We start from the raw sequence: 17,295 nt of genomic DNA, 5'->3' as shown, positions 1-17,295 counted from the left end.
TTTTGTAGAGATTCTTGAAGCAACAGTGTGAGAATGTGAATTTTGTCCCAGAGTAAACTTTTTTAGTTTTTGAAAACTGAGGTTAGTGGAAATGGAGACTGACTGCTCAAACTCCTGTGGCCATACAAAGTTACCAATTGGAGGAAATTTGTAGATGTTCCTTTTCTTACAGATTTGCTCCTGACATTTTTGAGGGGGTTAGAACTAAGGAAACTTCTACTTTTTCCTCTGTTATTAATCTGACAAAAGGCCAGGACACGTTGCAGCTCAGATATTCAGAGCAAAATGGCAAAGAGAGATTTCCATAATGCAGATGTTTGGGCTCTTTTGTTCTGGAGCACAGTTTATGATTTCCACCCACCTCCAGCCTCTGTAGTTCCTGGTGAATACCACACCAAGCAGATAAGTGTTTTTCCAAGCAGCAGTCTGTATTTGTTAGAGGATTGATCAACTTCATTGTGTTTTTAGAAGATTAGACTGATTATTGTCTAGTTAATCAAATAAAGCCGTGCCCAAATTCCTTCAGCAGTTAACGGATTTATTAAAAAACTGGGAAATGCGTTAGATGGCTGATGCTGACTTTACCTGTTGGTATTGTAATGCTGAACTTTTTTTTTTTTTTTTTTGGATGAGGAAATGAAACAGAAAAGCATCAAGCATAAAGATCTAGTTTCTGTCCTGTTTTCTAAATAGAATCACAGGAAACGGTGGTGGCTGAGCCATCTCTGTGTTGTATACTGCTTCCGAATTCTGTAGCTTTAGGATCTGTGCTGTCTTCTTGTTCACGGTCCCTGGGTCACATGATTTTTAAGCTCTGCCAAATCACGTTTTTTTTGTACTAAGGTACAGAGAAAATTTATTCGAAATCTTCCCTGTTTTTAAGCCTGTATCTCGGGTACCCCAAAATTACCTGTTTTCTTTTACAGTGGCCCTGTCCCTTTGACTGTTTTTTTCTGTGGTGCATTTCATAGCCAGTCAAAAAGATGACTTACCTTCCTGTGCACCTCAAAGTTTGAGTGAAGGCATGAGAAACTATGACCTATTTCAGGAAAATCTGGGGTCAGAGGCTGTTTGTTTATACTAGGATAGACTTGAATAATAGAGTGCAACATCTGTACTGTGTCTGATAGAAAGACAGAACACTGGTATTTGTAGGCTAGGGTTTCTGTTTCTGGAGATGGGAGAAGAGCCCTAGATCTCAGGCTGGCTGAAAAGGAAGAGCCAGAAATCATAGAATCATAGAATGGCCTGGGTTGAAAAGGACCATACTGATCATCAAGTTTCAACCCCCCTGCTATGGACAGGGTTGCCAACCACTAGACCAGGCTGCCCTGAGCCACATCTAGCTTGGCCTTAAATTCCTCCAGGGATGGGGCATCCACAACCTCCTTGGGCAACCTGTTCCAGTGCGTCACCACCCTCTGTGTGAAGAACTTCCTCCTAATATCTAACCTAAATCTCCCCTGTCTCAGTTTAAAACCATTCCCCCTTGTCCAATCATTATCCACCCTTGTGAACAATCATTCCCCCTCCTGTTAAAACGCTCCCTTCAAGTACTGGAAGGCCGCAGTGAGGTCTCCCTGGAGCCTTCTCTTCTCCAAGCTGAACAAGCCCAGTTCCCTCAACCTTTCTTCACAGGAGAGGTGTTCCAGCCCTCTGAAATATTTCTGCTAAGACATTTGCTGCAAAAATAAACCTAGAAAAATGTTTACAGAAGTATGACACCACTTATACATGCCTTCAGAGGACTGAGATATACAAGATGTAATTTAATGCCATTATTGCTTAGAGTGCTGATTTTGCTAGCGTTCAATGAGCTGTGTGCTAATGTTCTATGTTCGCTGTTATTAGGAGTATTTGCACTTGTCTGGTGCATTTATTTTTGGTGTTTCTTTGCAGGGGAAGCTATGCCTGTCACTAAAAAGCCTGGGAGCACAGTGATTGCTGGCTCTATAAATGCACATGGCTCAGTTCTTGTTAATGCAACTCACGTTGGTAACGATACCACCCTAGCACAGATCGTGAAATTAGTGGAAGAAGCTCAAATGTCAAAGGTAAAAGTAAGAGAGAAGAAAACTTTATTCATCAATTTTGATTAAATAAGAAAATAATTCTGTATTTTGACATATTTACGCAGCCAGTGAACTCTGTTTTTCCAGACTTCAAAGAAGAATCAAAGACTATTCTTTTCATTAATTCTGCATATTTATGTGTTTTGATCATAAACATGCAAATATCTGTTTTTCTTTTTTATAGGCACCAATCCAGCAACTGGCAGATAAGTTTAGTGGATATTTTGTTCCATTTATCATCATCATTTCTACTGTGACTTTGATAGTATGGATCACAATTGGTTTTATAAATTTTGATATTATTCAGAAGTATTTTCCTGTAAGTAATTTGATTAAGAGTTGGATTTTGTTGTTAAGCTATCTCCTCGTGAAGTTAAAATATCTTCTGTTTGTAGGGTTTGATGTTGTACTAAACTATTTGTCAGGTTACAATGTGGTGTTTTCTACACAAAGAGGATGATTACACTAAATAAAATATATGTGCAAGTGTAAATATACTTGTGCATTAGCCCTCATTTCTGCATGGGGTTCTTACAAAGTGAAATTATAAGCATTCCTTCTGGATTAAGCATGACTTGTAGCTGCACCTCAAGGAGCTGAACCATTCCTATCATGCTTGAAATTTTTTAACATCTTGTTCCTTGGCGAAGAGTGGGTTTGACTTTAGAGGGAAAATGGAAAAAAAATGATATTTAGGATGTGTATTTGTTGTGCTCAGCAACTGTGGGTACCTGTGCACCTGGAAATAGTTCTTCTTTATTAGATGAGGAAGTCAGTGCCGGGAATTTACATTGTCATCTGAGAGCAGAGTCACTCTGTCACACCCATTAGTGTGAGGGTAATTCTGACGTATCCTCCATGGATGGTGAGCGCACTTGGATGTTGTACAAAAGCTGTTCTCGTTCATGACACGAGAGGAGGCTCAGGAGTGCTTCCTTGCTGCTTTCCTGAAGTTACTGAGCACAGGTCCCTGTGCAGCGGGACTCTGCATCTTCAGTCTCCTAGAAATCCTCTTGTCCCTGATGATGGGGACAGTGTTTGCAGGTTCTGAATGCAGGATTTGCTCTCAAAACACTGACCCTTAGTTGGTGCCTCTGGTGTGCCCTGAACATAAGGCGGTTATTGTAGCCTCCCCAGGCTGTTAGGCTGTGTTTAAATGCATTTTAGGTAAGGTATATTTCTTAAATAGGTGAAGATGTCAAAGAGAAATTCCTGAAGCATATGTGGTTGAGTAGCAAGAAAGCCACAAGGCACTGCCATAAACGAAGGTCATAACACTGACCTTCCTCTACCATTACAGTAGCAATAACAAATTGCTTTCCTATACTTGAGGTTTCCAGGGAAATGTATTTTTTGAGATGATTGTGATTGATTGTGCGTGTGTTATCTTCTATCAGCAAATCTCTCTTTTTTTTTTTTTGCCCCCTCTCCTCCCTCTTCTTGCAGAATCAGAACAAACACCTTTCAAAAGCTGAATTAATACTGAGGTTTGCATTTCAAACCTCAATCACTGTGCTGAGCATTGCATGCCCCTGTTCTTTAGGCTTGGCTACCCCAACAGCCGTGATGGTGGGCACAGGAGTTGCTGCGCAGAACGGTATTCTCATCAAAGGCGGAAAACCCCTGGAAATGGCACACAAGGTTAATAATTCATTCTATACCTTTGTAGCTTTCCCAGCTGTTGCCACATCAAACGTAATTTCTCAGGAAATCCCATTGATACAGAGAAAGACTGCAGATTTTTCTTTCCGGTTGGCAGCTGCTCATGAAGGCAAAGAAGATGGCTTTGACCTTCTTTCTCTGCAATCCAGAGTAGACAGCAAAGTGTTGAGAGCCAACAGTTTCTGCCTTTGAGGCCACTAATGTTGTGTGTGACCTTGTGAGGTCTCTGGCTTTTGCATTCTCTTAGCCTCTTCCGAGAAAGCCTGATAACCCAATATTTTTCTTCTTTCCTTGAGGGCTGTTGTGAAATACATGTTGTTCATGATTAGTGGTTTAAAAAGTAGGATGTAAGAGAAAAATGGTATGGTTTGAAGTTGTTTTAGTCTAGGGAGGGGGAGATAGATAGGTGGCAGAAAAATACCTTCAAAGGATGAAAAGAGGAAAAAGAGAAAGAAGGACTTGGCATGTTCACAGCCACTAAAAGGAAGATGAGTTTAAACCTGTGTGAGGCTGGCTTGGACATAAGCAGAATAAGCAGGAGTGAAAAGGATAATTAGAATAAGTTAACCAGACTGATAGTAATTCTCATTCATTCACATGTATGCACACACAGTCGCACAAAGCACAGTGCAAGTGCTGTGATGTTGAGATCCTAGTACAGGTACAGCATGATATTGTAGCTTCAGCTATATGGGGAATGAATAAGAAAGCATAGGGAGATCTACTGCACAGACAGTCCATGGTACAGGAATTCCTGGCTTTCGTGGATTTGTTCATCTTGGTTTGGTTACAGTCAACTAATTACTGATGTCTTGCCTGCATTTATTTGCTCAAAGCACGCAAGCATCCCTATGATCACGTGGTTTGGGCAGTAACTCTGGTTTATTTCTTGCAGATCAAGACTGTGATGTTTGATAAAACAGGGACCATTACTTGTGGAGTTCCAAAAGTCATGAGGGTTCTTCTGCTGGGAGACACAGCTGTGCTGTCTCTGAAGAAGGTACTGGCAGTGGTTGGCACTGCAGAAGCCAGCAGTGAGCATCCTTTAGGAGTGGCGGTCACTAAATACTGCAAAGAGGTACTTAGACTTACGGTTTCACTTCAGATCTGAAAGGATAGAATCATAGAATTAGAATTAGCAAGGTTGGAAAAGACCTACAAGATCATCCAGTCCAACCATCCACCTACCAACAATATAACCCCACTAAACCATGTCTCTCAACACACCTAAACGTTTCTTGAACACCTGCAGGGACAGTGACTCCACCACCTCCCTGGGCAGCCCATTCCAGAGCCTGACCACTCTTTCAGAAAAGTAGTATTCTGACACAATGCTGTGTGAAATGAACAAATTCTAGAAGGAGAGGCCTGTCTGAAAAGTAACTGGCTGAAAAGCTGGTAGATGTTGTCTTAATCTGGACAATACCGAGGAGGCATAATCTAAACTTTGGTTCTGTGGCCATCCTATGGAGTCCTCAAGCAAGATATTACTAAGTTTTCCCAGAAATAATGATGAAGGAAGGATTGCGGAATATATGCAAGAAGAATATGTACGTTTAGAAAAGCATCCTGAAGCAAATGTGTACGGTGACATTTCACCCATTACCTGATTGCAGTACTCACTGCTATTAGTCACTAGCTTATCTGAATAGATTAGGCAAAAAGCTGTGGAACAAACATGAATATTAAACTGTGATATTTGTGAATTTCACAAATTGATAGATTACTCATGCCTGCACAAATTCTGCAAATCCTCAGAAGTCCTTTATGTATTGTTTGTATTCATCAAATGTTTCAGGACAAATGAAAGCATAATTAGAAACCAACATAAGAAGTCCAGTTTAAATAACTTCTTTCTGCTAAGGCAGGTCACTAGGCTACTTGCCATTAGTTGATGAATCTCAAACTTATTAATAATAGATCTTTCAGTGATGAAAGAAGTTAACGTGTAAATTTAGAAGGAAAAAGTGAGTGTGGGTAATGATTCAGTGGCCCCTCATATTTTACATTTCCTGTATTTCAAATTTGTCTTAGTTCCCCTGAAATTTCAGTAGTTATTGTATGCATCAGTTATTACTGGCTATACAGGAGGTCTCTGAAAGGCACATGTAGTTCTGATTTCCAGAGATAAGCCAGAATAAACTGTTTATAAATGAATGTGTTTTTTTTTCCCCATTCTTTTTGCAATTTATAGGATCCTACTCATCCCTTTTCTTATACTGAAGCTACTCACTGGCTTCTATTTCACACTCTGCACAAACATCGTTTTACTTAGTATCCAACCAGATCTCTCTAGGAATTAGTTGCAGTTTTTCACTGTATGTATACATATATATATATGTGTGTGTGTATACACACACACACACATATAAGGGGCTAGTCCCACACAGTCACTTGTCTGAGTGGCTAATTAAAAGTTGCATCTTTCCAGAGCTGTATGGCTTATTTTTGTAGTATTTCTTTTTATTTCCTAGTCTTGGCTGAAGTCATAAACCGCCATTCTACCTCCTTCATCTTTGAACACAGAAAAAATCTTGTTTTGCCTGTGCTAGGGCTGAGACTGAGATGTGACCTCTATGGCAGTTCATTTCAGAAGTATAATCCCCAGCACATCTGCAACATCTTTGTTTTTATTTCTCCACTACTGATGTTCCATGCTGCTTTCTAGTCTGTCAGTCATTGTAAAGAGGAGGAATAAGATTTCTTTTTGATGGCAGTTATCTAATATTTGTATCACACATTGTCAACACAAGCTGATGATGAATTCTGGTTGTGTCTGCAGGAGCTTGGCACTCAGAGCCTGGGATACTGCACCAACTTCCAGGCAGTTCCAGGCTGTGGCATCAGCTGCAAAGTAGGTGGTGTTGAGGCTGTCCTGGCCACGGCCGAGGATGTTCTCAGTAAGTTGGACACTAAGAAGAGCGGGGACAACAGCGTTCCTCTGGGAGAGAACGCACTGCTCACGCTCTCTGAATCAGATGGTATGTCTGCCCACAAAGTAATTGCTAGTTGTAGTGCAAAGGCTCATGAATCCACAGTGCTGAGCATTGTTAAGCAATCCTACCAGTCTAGGAACAGCTGAAAAGTGGACTTATGGCAGAGAGGAGCAAAGAACATGAGGAACAAAAAGATGTCTTAATGAAAATTTGAAATCTCCTTTGCCCTACCTTCAGTTGCCCTGGAATTCAGAAACCTAATTAAGGATTATAGAATCATAGAATCGCTCAGGTTGGAAAAGACTTTCAAGATCATCAAGTCCAACCGCAACCTTACCATACTACCCTAACTCTAACAGTGATTGATACTCCAAAAGTCCACAACATACATAATCAATAAGGCATACCCAGCAAGGTCCCTTTTGGACAGAAGAATGGTCCAGCAGAGAGCACAGTTTGCCAATTATCATTATCTTCCTCCATAGAGAAGTTACCTTTAACATGTTACCTTATTGCTCCATTTTATGTCCTACATTTTAGTTCCATATTAACTTGGACCTTTTGTTTTCTATGCAAATATCTCTCAAGACACTTAATTAAAAAAAATTATTCAGCAGTGAAGCAGGTTATATCTGCGAACCAAGTTTCAGTGCCTGATGCTTTTGATTTAGCATTTATTTTTGTTTCACGCTTTGTGAAGGCACTTTGCTCTTTTGTACTGTACGAAGGAATGAATACGTATTTAAAGTCCTCCTTAAGAAGCTCATCAGTTCTTTTCAGAAGGCTGTATCTCTTGACCTTTTTGAGGAAGCTTTTAGGAGAATTAAAATAAGAACTTTAATCATCAGAACTGTGCCATTTGTGAGTGGTGTTAATGTAATTTTCTCACCTGCTTCAGAGGGCTTTGTGAAGTTGCACTGAATTCATAATGAAGCAGTCTATGTACTGTTTCATTGTTTGTTAGAACAAAACTACTTTTTTCCTTGCAAGAATCGCCTTTATATTTGAAGGAAGTAATTATTTGTGTGAACGATGCAGCACACTGCACTTTTCGAGAAAAACAATGCAAACTCACAAAGGCAAATAAACGCAAATACTTCCAGTAAGTTTACGACACGGTTCGGTGTATAAACAGTGAGTCTTGACAACCTCATAAAACTTTTCTCCTTCATCAGGTAGTGGCTGTGCATGTGTGTTTGGCCATGGCAGGAGCACTTCAAACGAGCCTCCAGATAAAGTGTTCTGGATGTGACCTTTGCTAGTCAAAGACGCACACACAAAAAAATAAGAAAACCTCTGTAAATATGTTTGTATAACGAATGTGGCATTGAAATCGTCATTTCAAACATCTCTGGTGTGCCTGCTATTTTTAAGTTTCTCATTATTCTTTTGTCCATACACAAAGGTCCATCGTCTTCCCATACGTACTCAGTATTGATTGGAAATCGTGAGTGGATGCGGCGGAATGGCTTGCATATTGCAAACGATGTAAATGACGCCATGACAGACCATGAAACAAAAGGACAGACAGCCATATTAGTGGCTATAGATGGTAACTACTGTGACTTAATAAATATCAGTTGATCGTACTGTCGAAAGGATAAAAGCAAACTGAAACAATTAATTGGTGGTTTAGTGTCAAGAAATTACATATTGTTTAATACAGAACTGTTTGTGAAAAATACCAAAGTGAAAAGTATCAAGGTGTTCTTAAGAGAAGCCTTCACCTCAGAATAGTGTTTATAAGACCTTGCTGCCTGGTTTTTAATTTAAATGTTAATTTCCAAACCTCCTGCTTCCAAAAAGCATGGTGTGCAGTGTGTACAACTGCACAACTTTGTCCCATCCTGACTCTACATTGCTTAAGGATTACAGGCTGACCTGCTACATCACTGATTTCAAAATATTTCATTAATAAACATGACAAGTCATTAGATCATTCAAGTATAAAAGAGACATTAGATTAGACTAAATGAGTTTTGCCAGAGGGTTTCTATTCTGTGCTACGCAGAAAGGGAACCTGGATGAAGCCTTAATATGAGAAACTGCTGTAATGGTGATATATTGCCATTGGGTCTGTGATCTTGATATGGGGCTTCTGATTCAATTAGTGAAAAATAATCTTGATGTGCCCACAGAGTAATTTTCAGAGGCATTTACATGTCTCAACCAGGGCTCCATTAGTGTCCAGAAAAATCAAATGCTCTTAACATGGAAAACAGGATCCTGATGTATACTCGGTGTTCCCAGACTTGCCAGTGATGGTGACCAGAGTAACAGATGATGAAAACCTTCTTAAATTGTTACTTTTGAAAGGTAACATGCAATGATAAAAACAACATCAGATTTTTGTAATTCAGATGGGTACACCTTTCAGTCCATATGTGTTGGGCACTGCACTCCTGTCTGAAAGTAATTAATTGTAATAGAGATTTAACCCTGAAAGATTTAGGGGTCATAAAAGTAAATATTCTAAATGCTGGAGGAGTGGTTTCAACATCTGACAATTTCAAAAACTTCTTCAGGCCCACAGTCATGTTCGCCCATACAAAAAGAAACTATCAGTCAGGCATGTTTAAAAGCTACCGTCCTCCCCTTCTGCCTGGTTCCTAACTATTAGAAGTGTTTATTGTTAGATCTGAAACAGGTAAATGAGAAAAGCATTTGTGTGTGTGTAAGAAAGGGACCATAGGTAAGAAAACTTAAGTCAGTGGTTCAGGCTTGTGAAAGCCAATATTACTCAGGAGTTACTTTACAAGCTACCATAACGTGACAGAGGAAGAGTCCTGTTCTCTTGCTGCTGCTTTGCTGCCCACAGCAATTTTTAACAGAGCACGTTTCTTTGTGAAGGTGCCTTGTGTGGAATGATCGCAATAGCAGACACTGTCAAGCAGGAGGCAGCCCTTGCTGTGCACACTCTGAAAAACATGGGAATAGATGTGGTGCTGATAACAGGGGACAACAGGAAAACTGCAAAAGCTATTGCTACTCAGGTACCTTCTTGCATTTCACAAAATGTGTGATGGCTTTCTAAAATTCTGCTTATTTCAGTGAATTAGGACTAGGCACTCAGAGTTTCCACAGATACATTAAAGAAGGACTAACTTTTCTTGAACTAGACTGAAAATCAGGTGAAGTCCTCTGGCATAATAAAGGCCAGTGACAGCAATAAGATCCCACTGAAGACAGCCATTCAGAACTTCTTAAGGTGTGTTGAGTTTCATGCAGTAATTACTCCATTGCTGAACTGAAGCCTTCTGGTTCCCTTCACTGAAGGACACTTGTGTTTCCTCAGTGAAGAAGAAATGTGCCTTTAATGTCCAGTCTGGTTCCCAGTACAGGAAGTGGGGATTTCCCATTAAATTTAAAGGTAACACAGTAATAACAATAATTCGAATTAAGAAGCATAGGAATCTAGAAGAAGTTGAGTGCATGGGATTTCCTTGATCACAAACTATAAACAATGTTCCAAAGGCAAAACTCAATTCAAACTCTGCCTCATAACATTTATACCCTTTCCATCTCCATTTCCCATTTTCTCTTTGCACTGGTCTTCTCTTAATCTACTGTGTGCCACTGTGTTGCCTTCCTCACATATACCAAGGGCTAACGTGGTATACATGTTATCCTATGTTGTGAGGCCTGTTTTGTATCTCAGTGTGATTTAATTCTTCTTCTATTTTAATCCACTCTTTCACCTTCAGGTTTTTAAAAGCACCTTCCCACCTTTCCTTGTTAAGGGAAGACTTGTTTCAGAAACAAGCTTTGGTTTATAGTTCCATGCCCTCAGGTGAACTTTTCAAACAACCTTATTCGATGCCAACGTAGATTTTCATTGATTTTTTGTCACTTGCTTCCTCCAATGGAAAAAATGGTAAGCCAGTCTTAACATGTTACTTTCTGAGAAGTAAAAAGAGAACTTCTACCTCTTGTGCTCTGTCTGGTGAGGCAGACAGGCCTGTGGTGTTTAACCCAGTGCTCTTTAGTACACCCACCTCTACAACTGTAGCACTCAAGCCATTGACAGCAACTCCATGTTGAGAAGTAGAGGGGTGAAAGCATTTATGCAGCCTTCTGCGTTCTCTTCATAATTTCCCAGAGACTTACACATTTATGTTGGCATTTGTGTTTTCCCTAGCATATGTGCCTGATGAGATATGACTCCTGTGTGCATTTCAATGAAACCTTTATTGGTGCACATCCATCAAGCATCATGTTTATTTGAAAACTGTCTATTTTAGCCATCAAACCTTAATTTCCTAGGGCAATAGGGCTTCAGAAGCTCTGTAAAGCATGACGCCAAGGGCAGTGCATGGTGTGCCAGCCTCTCTGCAGTGATGGAGGAGTCTGTAATCAGTCACTTTCTTATGCCAAAGGCATGTTGCTCTTCAGCTTTCTGTGTTACTTGCAAGTGTTGCTTGCAATTTATTTGAGTGATCTTCCTTTGTTGTCCTTCCCCCAGAACAGCAGATGGCTTTTCCTTTCAGCATATCACATATAAGTATGTGTTTCTTTCTTTGTACATAGGTTGGGATCAAAAAAGTCTTTGCTGAGGTTCTTCCTTCTCACAAAGTTGCAAAGGTCCAGGAACTCCAAAATGAGAGGAGGAAGGTTGCAATGGTTGGTGATGGAGTCAATGATTCCCCTGCACTAGCCAGGGCCGACATTGGAATTGCAATTGGAACAGGCACTGATGTTGCCATTGAAGCAGCAGATGTTGTTCTTATCCGAGTGAGCAGTATAGTTTTGACCTGTATTCTATCACTTTTTGTCACTCTTCTTTTCAGTTCAGTATTCTAAAGACTGCACGTGAAAAACTTTCAATGCTCTTCTGTCTTACAGAATGACTTGCTGGATGTAGTTGCCAGTATTCACTTATCAAAAAGAACAGTGAGAAGAATACGAATAAATCTGATTCTTGCCTTAATTTATAATCTGCTCGGAATACCAATAGCAGCAGGTGGGTGGTTGTCAGAGCTCAACTTGTGGAAGACAGCAGCATGGTTGAGCTCTGTGGTGCCTCTGAAGGATTTCCTGCTCAAGCAACTGAAGGTTCCTGGAGCATTTAAAACTCAGCTGAAGGAGAACAAAACATATATGTACATAGATGTTTATGCTGGTAGAAGAAACCTTTGTTCCTCAGATTTTAAGGTCTTAGGAGTAAATTCGTTCTAAATTCCTATCTAAAACTTATTTCAGAATCTCTCTCTCTCTTTTTTTTTCCAAGTAACTTCTCCCTCATTTGCCTGGATTGTTTTTTTTTCCTTGTCCTTCTATTGCTTTTGCTTTGTTTTGTACATGCAGAATACCCAGGAGGGACACACACAGTCTTGCCTTTTGGCTGCAGTCTTGTAGCTGAATATGTGCAAAGTCCCTCCCTTACTACTGAAGGGACGTATTTAACAATAAGTAAGAAAATACATGTTGATCTATTTGTGATTATAGAGGTCTCAAAAAGTCACACTGATCTGTTCTATCATATGCGGGGACAGAAGTGCCCATACTGGGACAGACTGCCCTGGCTGATGTCTGTCTGTTCTTTTGCTAGGTGTGTTCATGCCTGCTGGTCTTGTGCTTCAGCCTTGGATGGGATCAGCCGCAATGGCAGCTTCTTCTGTGTCTGTTGTGTTGTCTTCCTTGCAGCTGAAATGGCAAGTTATCTTACACTAAGTAAATGAGAAACCATAGGCACCTTCGCTGCTGGGATTCAAGTGAGATCTTAGTTTGGGCTTTATGTATGTAAAAATACCTGAAGTCCTTCAGCATGGGGGTATTCTGTCTAATTCTTGTCTGCAAAAGAGATGGATGGCACTGCAATCAACACACTTGGTGTAAGACTGTTGAACATTCTTTAGCTAACATCTAAAATAGCGACTGGATGCCACATGGGCAGCTGTGCTGGAGATCTAGTTCAGTGACACTTGAGGTATTAGCTTTTCATGCTACATTTTTAGTGCAGCTGCAGTGGGCCTATTTTTAAGAGCACTGTGAACAAACATATTTTAAAAGATCAGACTTATTGCAGTCTCTGAAAATATTCCAAACCTTCAAATATTTCTGCTGTAGCTAGGGGTCTCCTGTGGTACATAGTATGAACTAATACAGGAAATCTGTTATTGCATCACGATCCTGACCATGCAAATGCTCGATGAGACTGTAGAAGTGACGTATGTGCTTATGCATATTTGCAGGATCGGTCCTACCACTTCAGCATTTGCTTCCTGAAAATTTTCTCTTCACAGTTTTCCAAAGGATCAAAAACTTCTGCATGCAAAGAGATTCCTTTATTCTTCAGTTCTTTTCATCTAGTGTTGATAATGCTAAATGCTAAATACTAAGTACTAGACACCACTGAGGTTAGATACTGAGGATCCTCCCAAACATATTTGGCTTCAGGCCCATGGAAGCTGTATTACAGTACACTCTATGGGACAGTTTTCTTTCTTGAACCTTCACTTCATCTGAACAGAACTATAGATTCCAAAGAACACAATATGTATATGTGAAGAAGATCATGCATGTTTTAACTGTTGGGCTATTGCTGACCTAGAATATATGAAATTAGAAATGTTTTTTTGGTTCATAAAGGTTCGTAAAGTCAATTCCCCTGCAGTTGTCTGCTATGAATACTTTAATAATTCAGCACTTTTTGTCTTAAAAACCCTCTCTTTTACTGCTTGAAATGCCTTCATGCCACATGACCAGTGCTCTAAGCCATTAACATTGTTTCTAAACTGCAGGTAGCAATCAGATTATCCGAAGTTTCTGATCTACTGTAATGCTGAAGTCACTTCCACAAACTGACCTCTTGATAAAAACTGTCTTTTCTCTTTCTCAGTTATAAGAAGCCAGACACAGAAAGTTATGAAGCTCAAGCTCAAGGCCGCATGAAGCCACTTACTCCTTCCCAAATCAGTGTTCATATTGGAATGGATGATAGGAGGAGGGATTCATCCAGATCAGCTCCCTGGGATCAGATTAGTCAAGTGTCTCTCTCTTCCCTGACTTCAGACAAGCTGCCAAGACGTAATGGTTTTTTTGAGGAGGAAGGGGACAAGTGGTCACTGCTGATGAATGGAGGAGATGAAGAACAGTACATCTGAAGTGTTGTGTTCTTAGTACAGCAGGGCATGTTCCACCTCACCAGTGACAACAGGGACTGAGTCGTGTCATCAAGAGCTTCAAGGTTATAAGTGAAGTTATTCCTTTGGCACACAAAACAATTACAGCTCAGTTTCATGTTGTGTGGATTGTGGATTTTTTCAGGTCACCAGTTATTCCTAGTCACTGACAGAATCTGTGACTCTATTGTGCTCCTTTGCACATAGCAATTAGTGAAATAACTTAAAATAGTAATTTTTAGAGTCTAATAGAGTTTCTATCTTTTGGACTGTTTGCTGGGCACCAAATTTTGTACTTTTCACTCTAAGTTTATTCTTTCAAGAGCACGTGAAACAAAAAATATTTTCATAGCCTCCAAATACTGATTTCTATGCCCAAGAGAGAATATCCACAGCATAAGGAGCTCTGTGGTTGGAACGCACAGAATCCTAACTAGTCACGTCATTGTGGGAGCACTTTATACTTAGGATTCATGTGCATCTTCTTGGACCAAAAAAGCTTCGGTGTTTCACTGACTATAACTCTCTGAAAAGTCTCTTTTAAAGACTTTCACTTTCTTTCAAGTATCAAATTCTTTTGATGCACATCTTCATGGCTGAACTTGTTCTGTGATTCCCAGTGCTCTCAGGCTTTCTTTTTTGCTCCATATAAGCTCTTTTTTCCCCCCTTTCTCCACACAAAACATCTTCTATGACTTATTACTGTGTTTACAGATATTCCTGTCTGGGACAAATTCCTTTAAGTCACTAGGAATTTTCCATTCTTAAGGAAACCCACAAAGGCAGAGCAATTCATGGTTCAAGTTAGCACATAATTTTCCCGTGGATACCTTGAAAAATCCCTTAAAGTCCTGGATAGTTGGCAACTGGCAGTCTCTTACCTCTGACCAAGTGAAGAATTTCTGACAGTGTGAACGAAGGTGGCAGGTACCATGGAATGACTGAAGGTAGAACTATATCTACAGATGGTGTGACTCCAGCATGGCTGGATGGAGTGAGTTCATTACATGAACGAACCCCAGCTTACAGGTTGCTAAAAGTGCAGCCACCAGGTTAAAAGGGAATGGCTGAAAAGTGGCCTTAAAATGTGGGATTTCTACTTGCCTTAGTGTAAGTAACCCTTTCTGATGACAGAAGGATTTGAAGGTTTGTAATGGCTTGAATTTTAATGTAAATGGATTTCCATGTTTTCAGTTGGATTTGAGTTCCCTTTTTGTTCTAGTTTAATAAGAAATCAAGGTGCTGAACAACCCATCTTTCACTTCAATGTCTTTACCAAAGATGGCAGTAACTTTATCACTCTGAATGTCATACTCAATGATTAACACCTTTTAGAGTTGAGACAATAGGAACCAACTGCTGAAGTGCACTGATCCTGGCCACGTGGTGCTGTACTGCTGAACTGTGGGACTCTGAAGTAAGCAGATGATCTGATTTGAGAGGTGAAAGAACAGGAATTACTGCACTGAACAATATGAGATAACTTTCACTGACTTAAATATAGAATTGTTTGAAACAGGGATTCATCCTGCTCCTCCTCATGTTTTTTGTTGTTGCTGTTGTTGTTTGTTTGTTTTTACAAGGCAGGAAAGGGACTGTTCCTAAAGCATCAGGCAGGTCTTCCTGTTTTCTCTTCCCCTTAGCATTACATTTGAGCTGTCATGAGAAAACGTCAGCAGCGTTGTCTAAATATAATTACAAATGTTTTAAAACTGTAAAATCTCCTTGTACGTGCAGAGGTAACTTTCATAGCACACACACTTCTCAGACATGCCGTAGGTGCCTTTACATGGCCTTTCAGGGAAGATGGCCTACTGTTTCACTGTTTTATGTTTTCTTACCAGCGCTTACAGTAAAAAATATGATGTTTTTTTAAACAAACAGACAAAACTTGTGTGTCTTGGCTTCTTTTAAGGGTACAGAAAAAAAACTACCAAACAACCACACATAAACAGTAATTGATGGATTGTAGGATGCATATGCAAAATTTTCATTGCCAACCAGCAGTTTAGTTTCTATGACATGCTGTGCAAAAGTCTCTGAGCTTGACTTGGCATGCTTGGCTCTGACAAAAATAAAACCAAGAAATTCAGCCTGTTAATCTGTTCTGGTGGATCACATCCTTGTGTTGTTGGAAGTTGCAAGAACTTCTCTGATAGATGTCAGCAGAACTAAGACTTTCTTGATTCTATTGACTTGATCTCCACTTTTTGAAACTTTGGACCAGTCTGCTGGTGAGATTAGTCTTCTCCTTATTAATGCAACAAGTACGAAAAATAGCTTATGTTAAAGATCATAATGCGCGTATTCAAAATTACAGTGTATGTGGGGTAAGAAATTTTGTGGATGATCAGTGTGACTGCTTTGTGATCTGGTTCAGGCAGAATATGCAGGGAAAAAGGACAGTATTGTACTGTGCATTGAGGCAGGTGAGGTTGGGAGCATGTTGAAGGGTGGAATTAGGATTCCAAATCATCTTGAGATATTGGACAGCGGTGACAAATGTTGTAGATAGCACAAAGGAATTAGAGGTTAGCTCGGCAGAAAAAGGTCAGGTAGCTGGTTTGTGTTTGTTTGGTGACCTGTTCTAACAACACTGTGCTGCTGCACAGTGGACAGATAGATGGTGGTGTGTAAACATTCTCATCTACATGATGTGAAATAACTGTTCAGCTCTGGTGAGGCATCAGCTGAAGTAGCAGGTCTAGTTTTGTGCTATGCTTGTTAGGAAATGTAAGTGATTCAGAAAACAGCGATGAGATTGAAGTGAAATCAAGGAAACATCAGGACGTAAGTACGTGAGAATGAGAAACCTAAGGAGATGGAGTTTCAGTGGTTTCCTAACAGCATACTTAAAGGAACTACAAGTCTTCAAATACAAAGAAAACAATTGAGTCCTTTCATCTTTTCTGTGCCTTGTGTTCACGGTGGTTAGAAGAAATAAGAGGCTTATTGATTCAAGGAAGATTTAGATTAGTCACTGAGGAGGAACTAGCAGGAAGAGATTATCAAGGAGGGCTCTTGGGCTGTGTGTGGCAGTTGGGCACGTACCTGTTGAAAATGCTTCAGGCAGAGGTGAGTCTTTCCACAGGACAGGTGGCTGCCTTGGACAGCCTCTCGACATTCCCTCCAGCCCTGTTTTCTCTTATTTTGACAGAAGTGATATGGGCTGGCATCTAAAGTGCTGGAGTCAAGTCAATGTGGGTGGACTCTTTTCAGTGGTGAGCAGCAATAGAACAAGGGGCAATGGCAGAAACTAGAACACAGGAAGTTCTACACAAACACAAGGAAGAACTTCTTTACTGTCAGAGTGACAGAGCACTGGAACTGCCCAGTTCCAGGCTGCTCAGAGAGTTGTGGAGTCTCCTTCTGTAGAGACATTCAAGACACATCTAGATGCCTACCTGTGCAACGTGCTGTTGGGAACCTGCTTTAGCAGGAAGTTGATTCGATGATGTATAGAAGTCCCTTCCAACCCATATCATTCTGTGATTCTGTGGTAAG

General features: G+C 40.2%; 1 protein-coding gene across 4 annotated transcripts in view; it reads left to right on the top strand.

The window, feature by feature from the left end:
- The window catches only part of ATP7B (ATPase copper transporting beta), a 42,605-nt gene extending 26,713 nt beyond the window's left edge, over positions 1 to 15,892 (top strand). For 3 of the 4 annotated variants that reach the window (XM_021376844.1, XM_021376837.1, XM_021376819.1), the window contains exons 11-21: positions 1,900 to 2,054; positions 2,257 to 2,391; positions 3,519 to 3,713; positions 4,630 to 4,812; positions 6,517 to 6,715; positions 8,076 to 8,222; positions 9,521 to 9,663; positions 11,198 to 11,401; positions 11,513 to 11,630; positions 12,219 to 12,321; positions 13,509 to 15,892. In XM_021376844.1, the coding sequence (XP_021232519.1) occupies positions 1,900 to 2,054; positions 2,257 to 2,391; positions 3,519 to 3,713; positions 4,630 to 4,812; positions 6,517 to 6,715; positions 8,076 to 8,222; positions 9,521 to 9,663; positions 11,198 to 11,401; positions 11,513 to 11,630; positions 12,219 to 12,321; positions 13,509 to 13,773 (1,847 nt within the window). In that variant the 3' untranslated portion in view covers positions 13,774 to 15,892. The remainder of the gene's footprint in view (positions 1 to 1,899; positions 2,055 to 2,256; positions 2,392 to 3,518; positions 3,714 to 4,629; positions 4,813 to 6,516; positions 6,716 to 8,075; positions 8,223 to 9,520; positions 9,664 to 11,197; positions 11,402 to 11,512; positions 11,631 to 12,218; positions 12,322 to 13,508) is intronic. The other variant, XM_021376828.1, reaches the window with a different exon arrangement.

This window comes from Numida meleagris, chromosome 1, assembly GCF_002078875.1.
Source record: "Numida meleagris isolate 19003 breed g44 Domestic line chromosome 1, NumMel1.0, whole genome shotgun sequence".
Classification (NCBI taxonomy): Eukaryota; Metazoa; Chordata; class Aves; order Galliformes; family Numididae; genus Numida; species Numida meleagris.
Note: the sequence above shows the minus strand (reverse complement) of the source record. Positions and strands in the feature narration are given on the sequence as shown.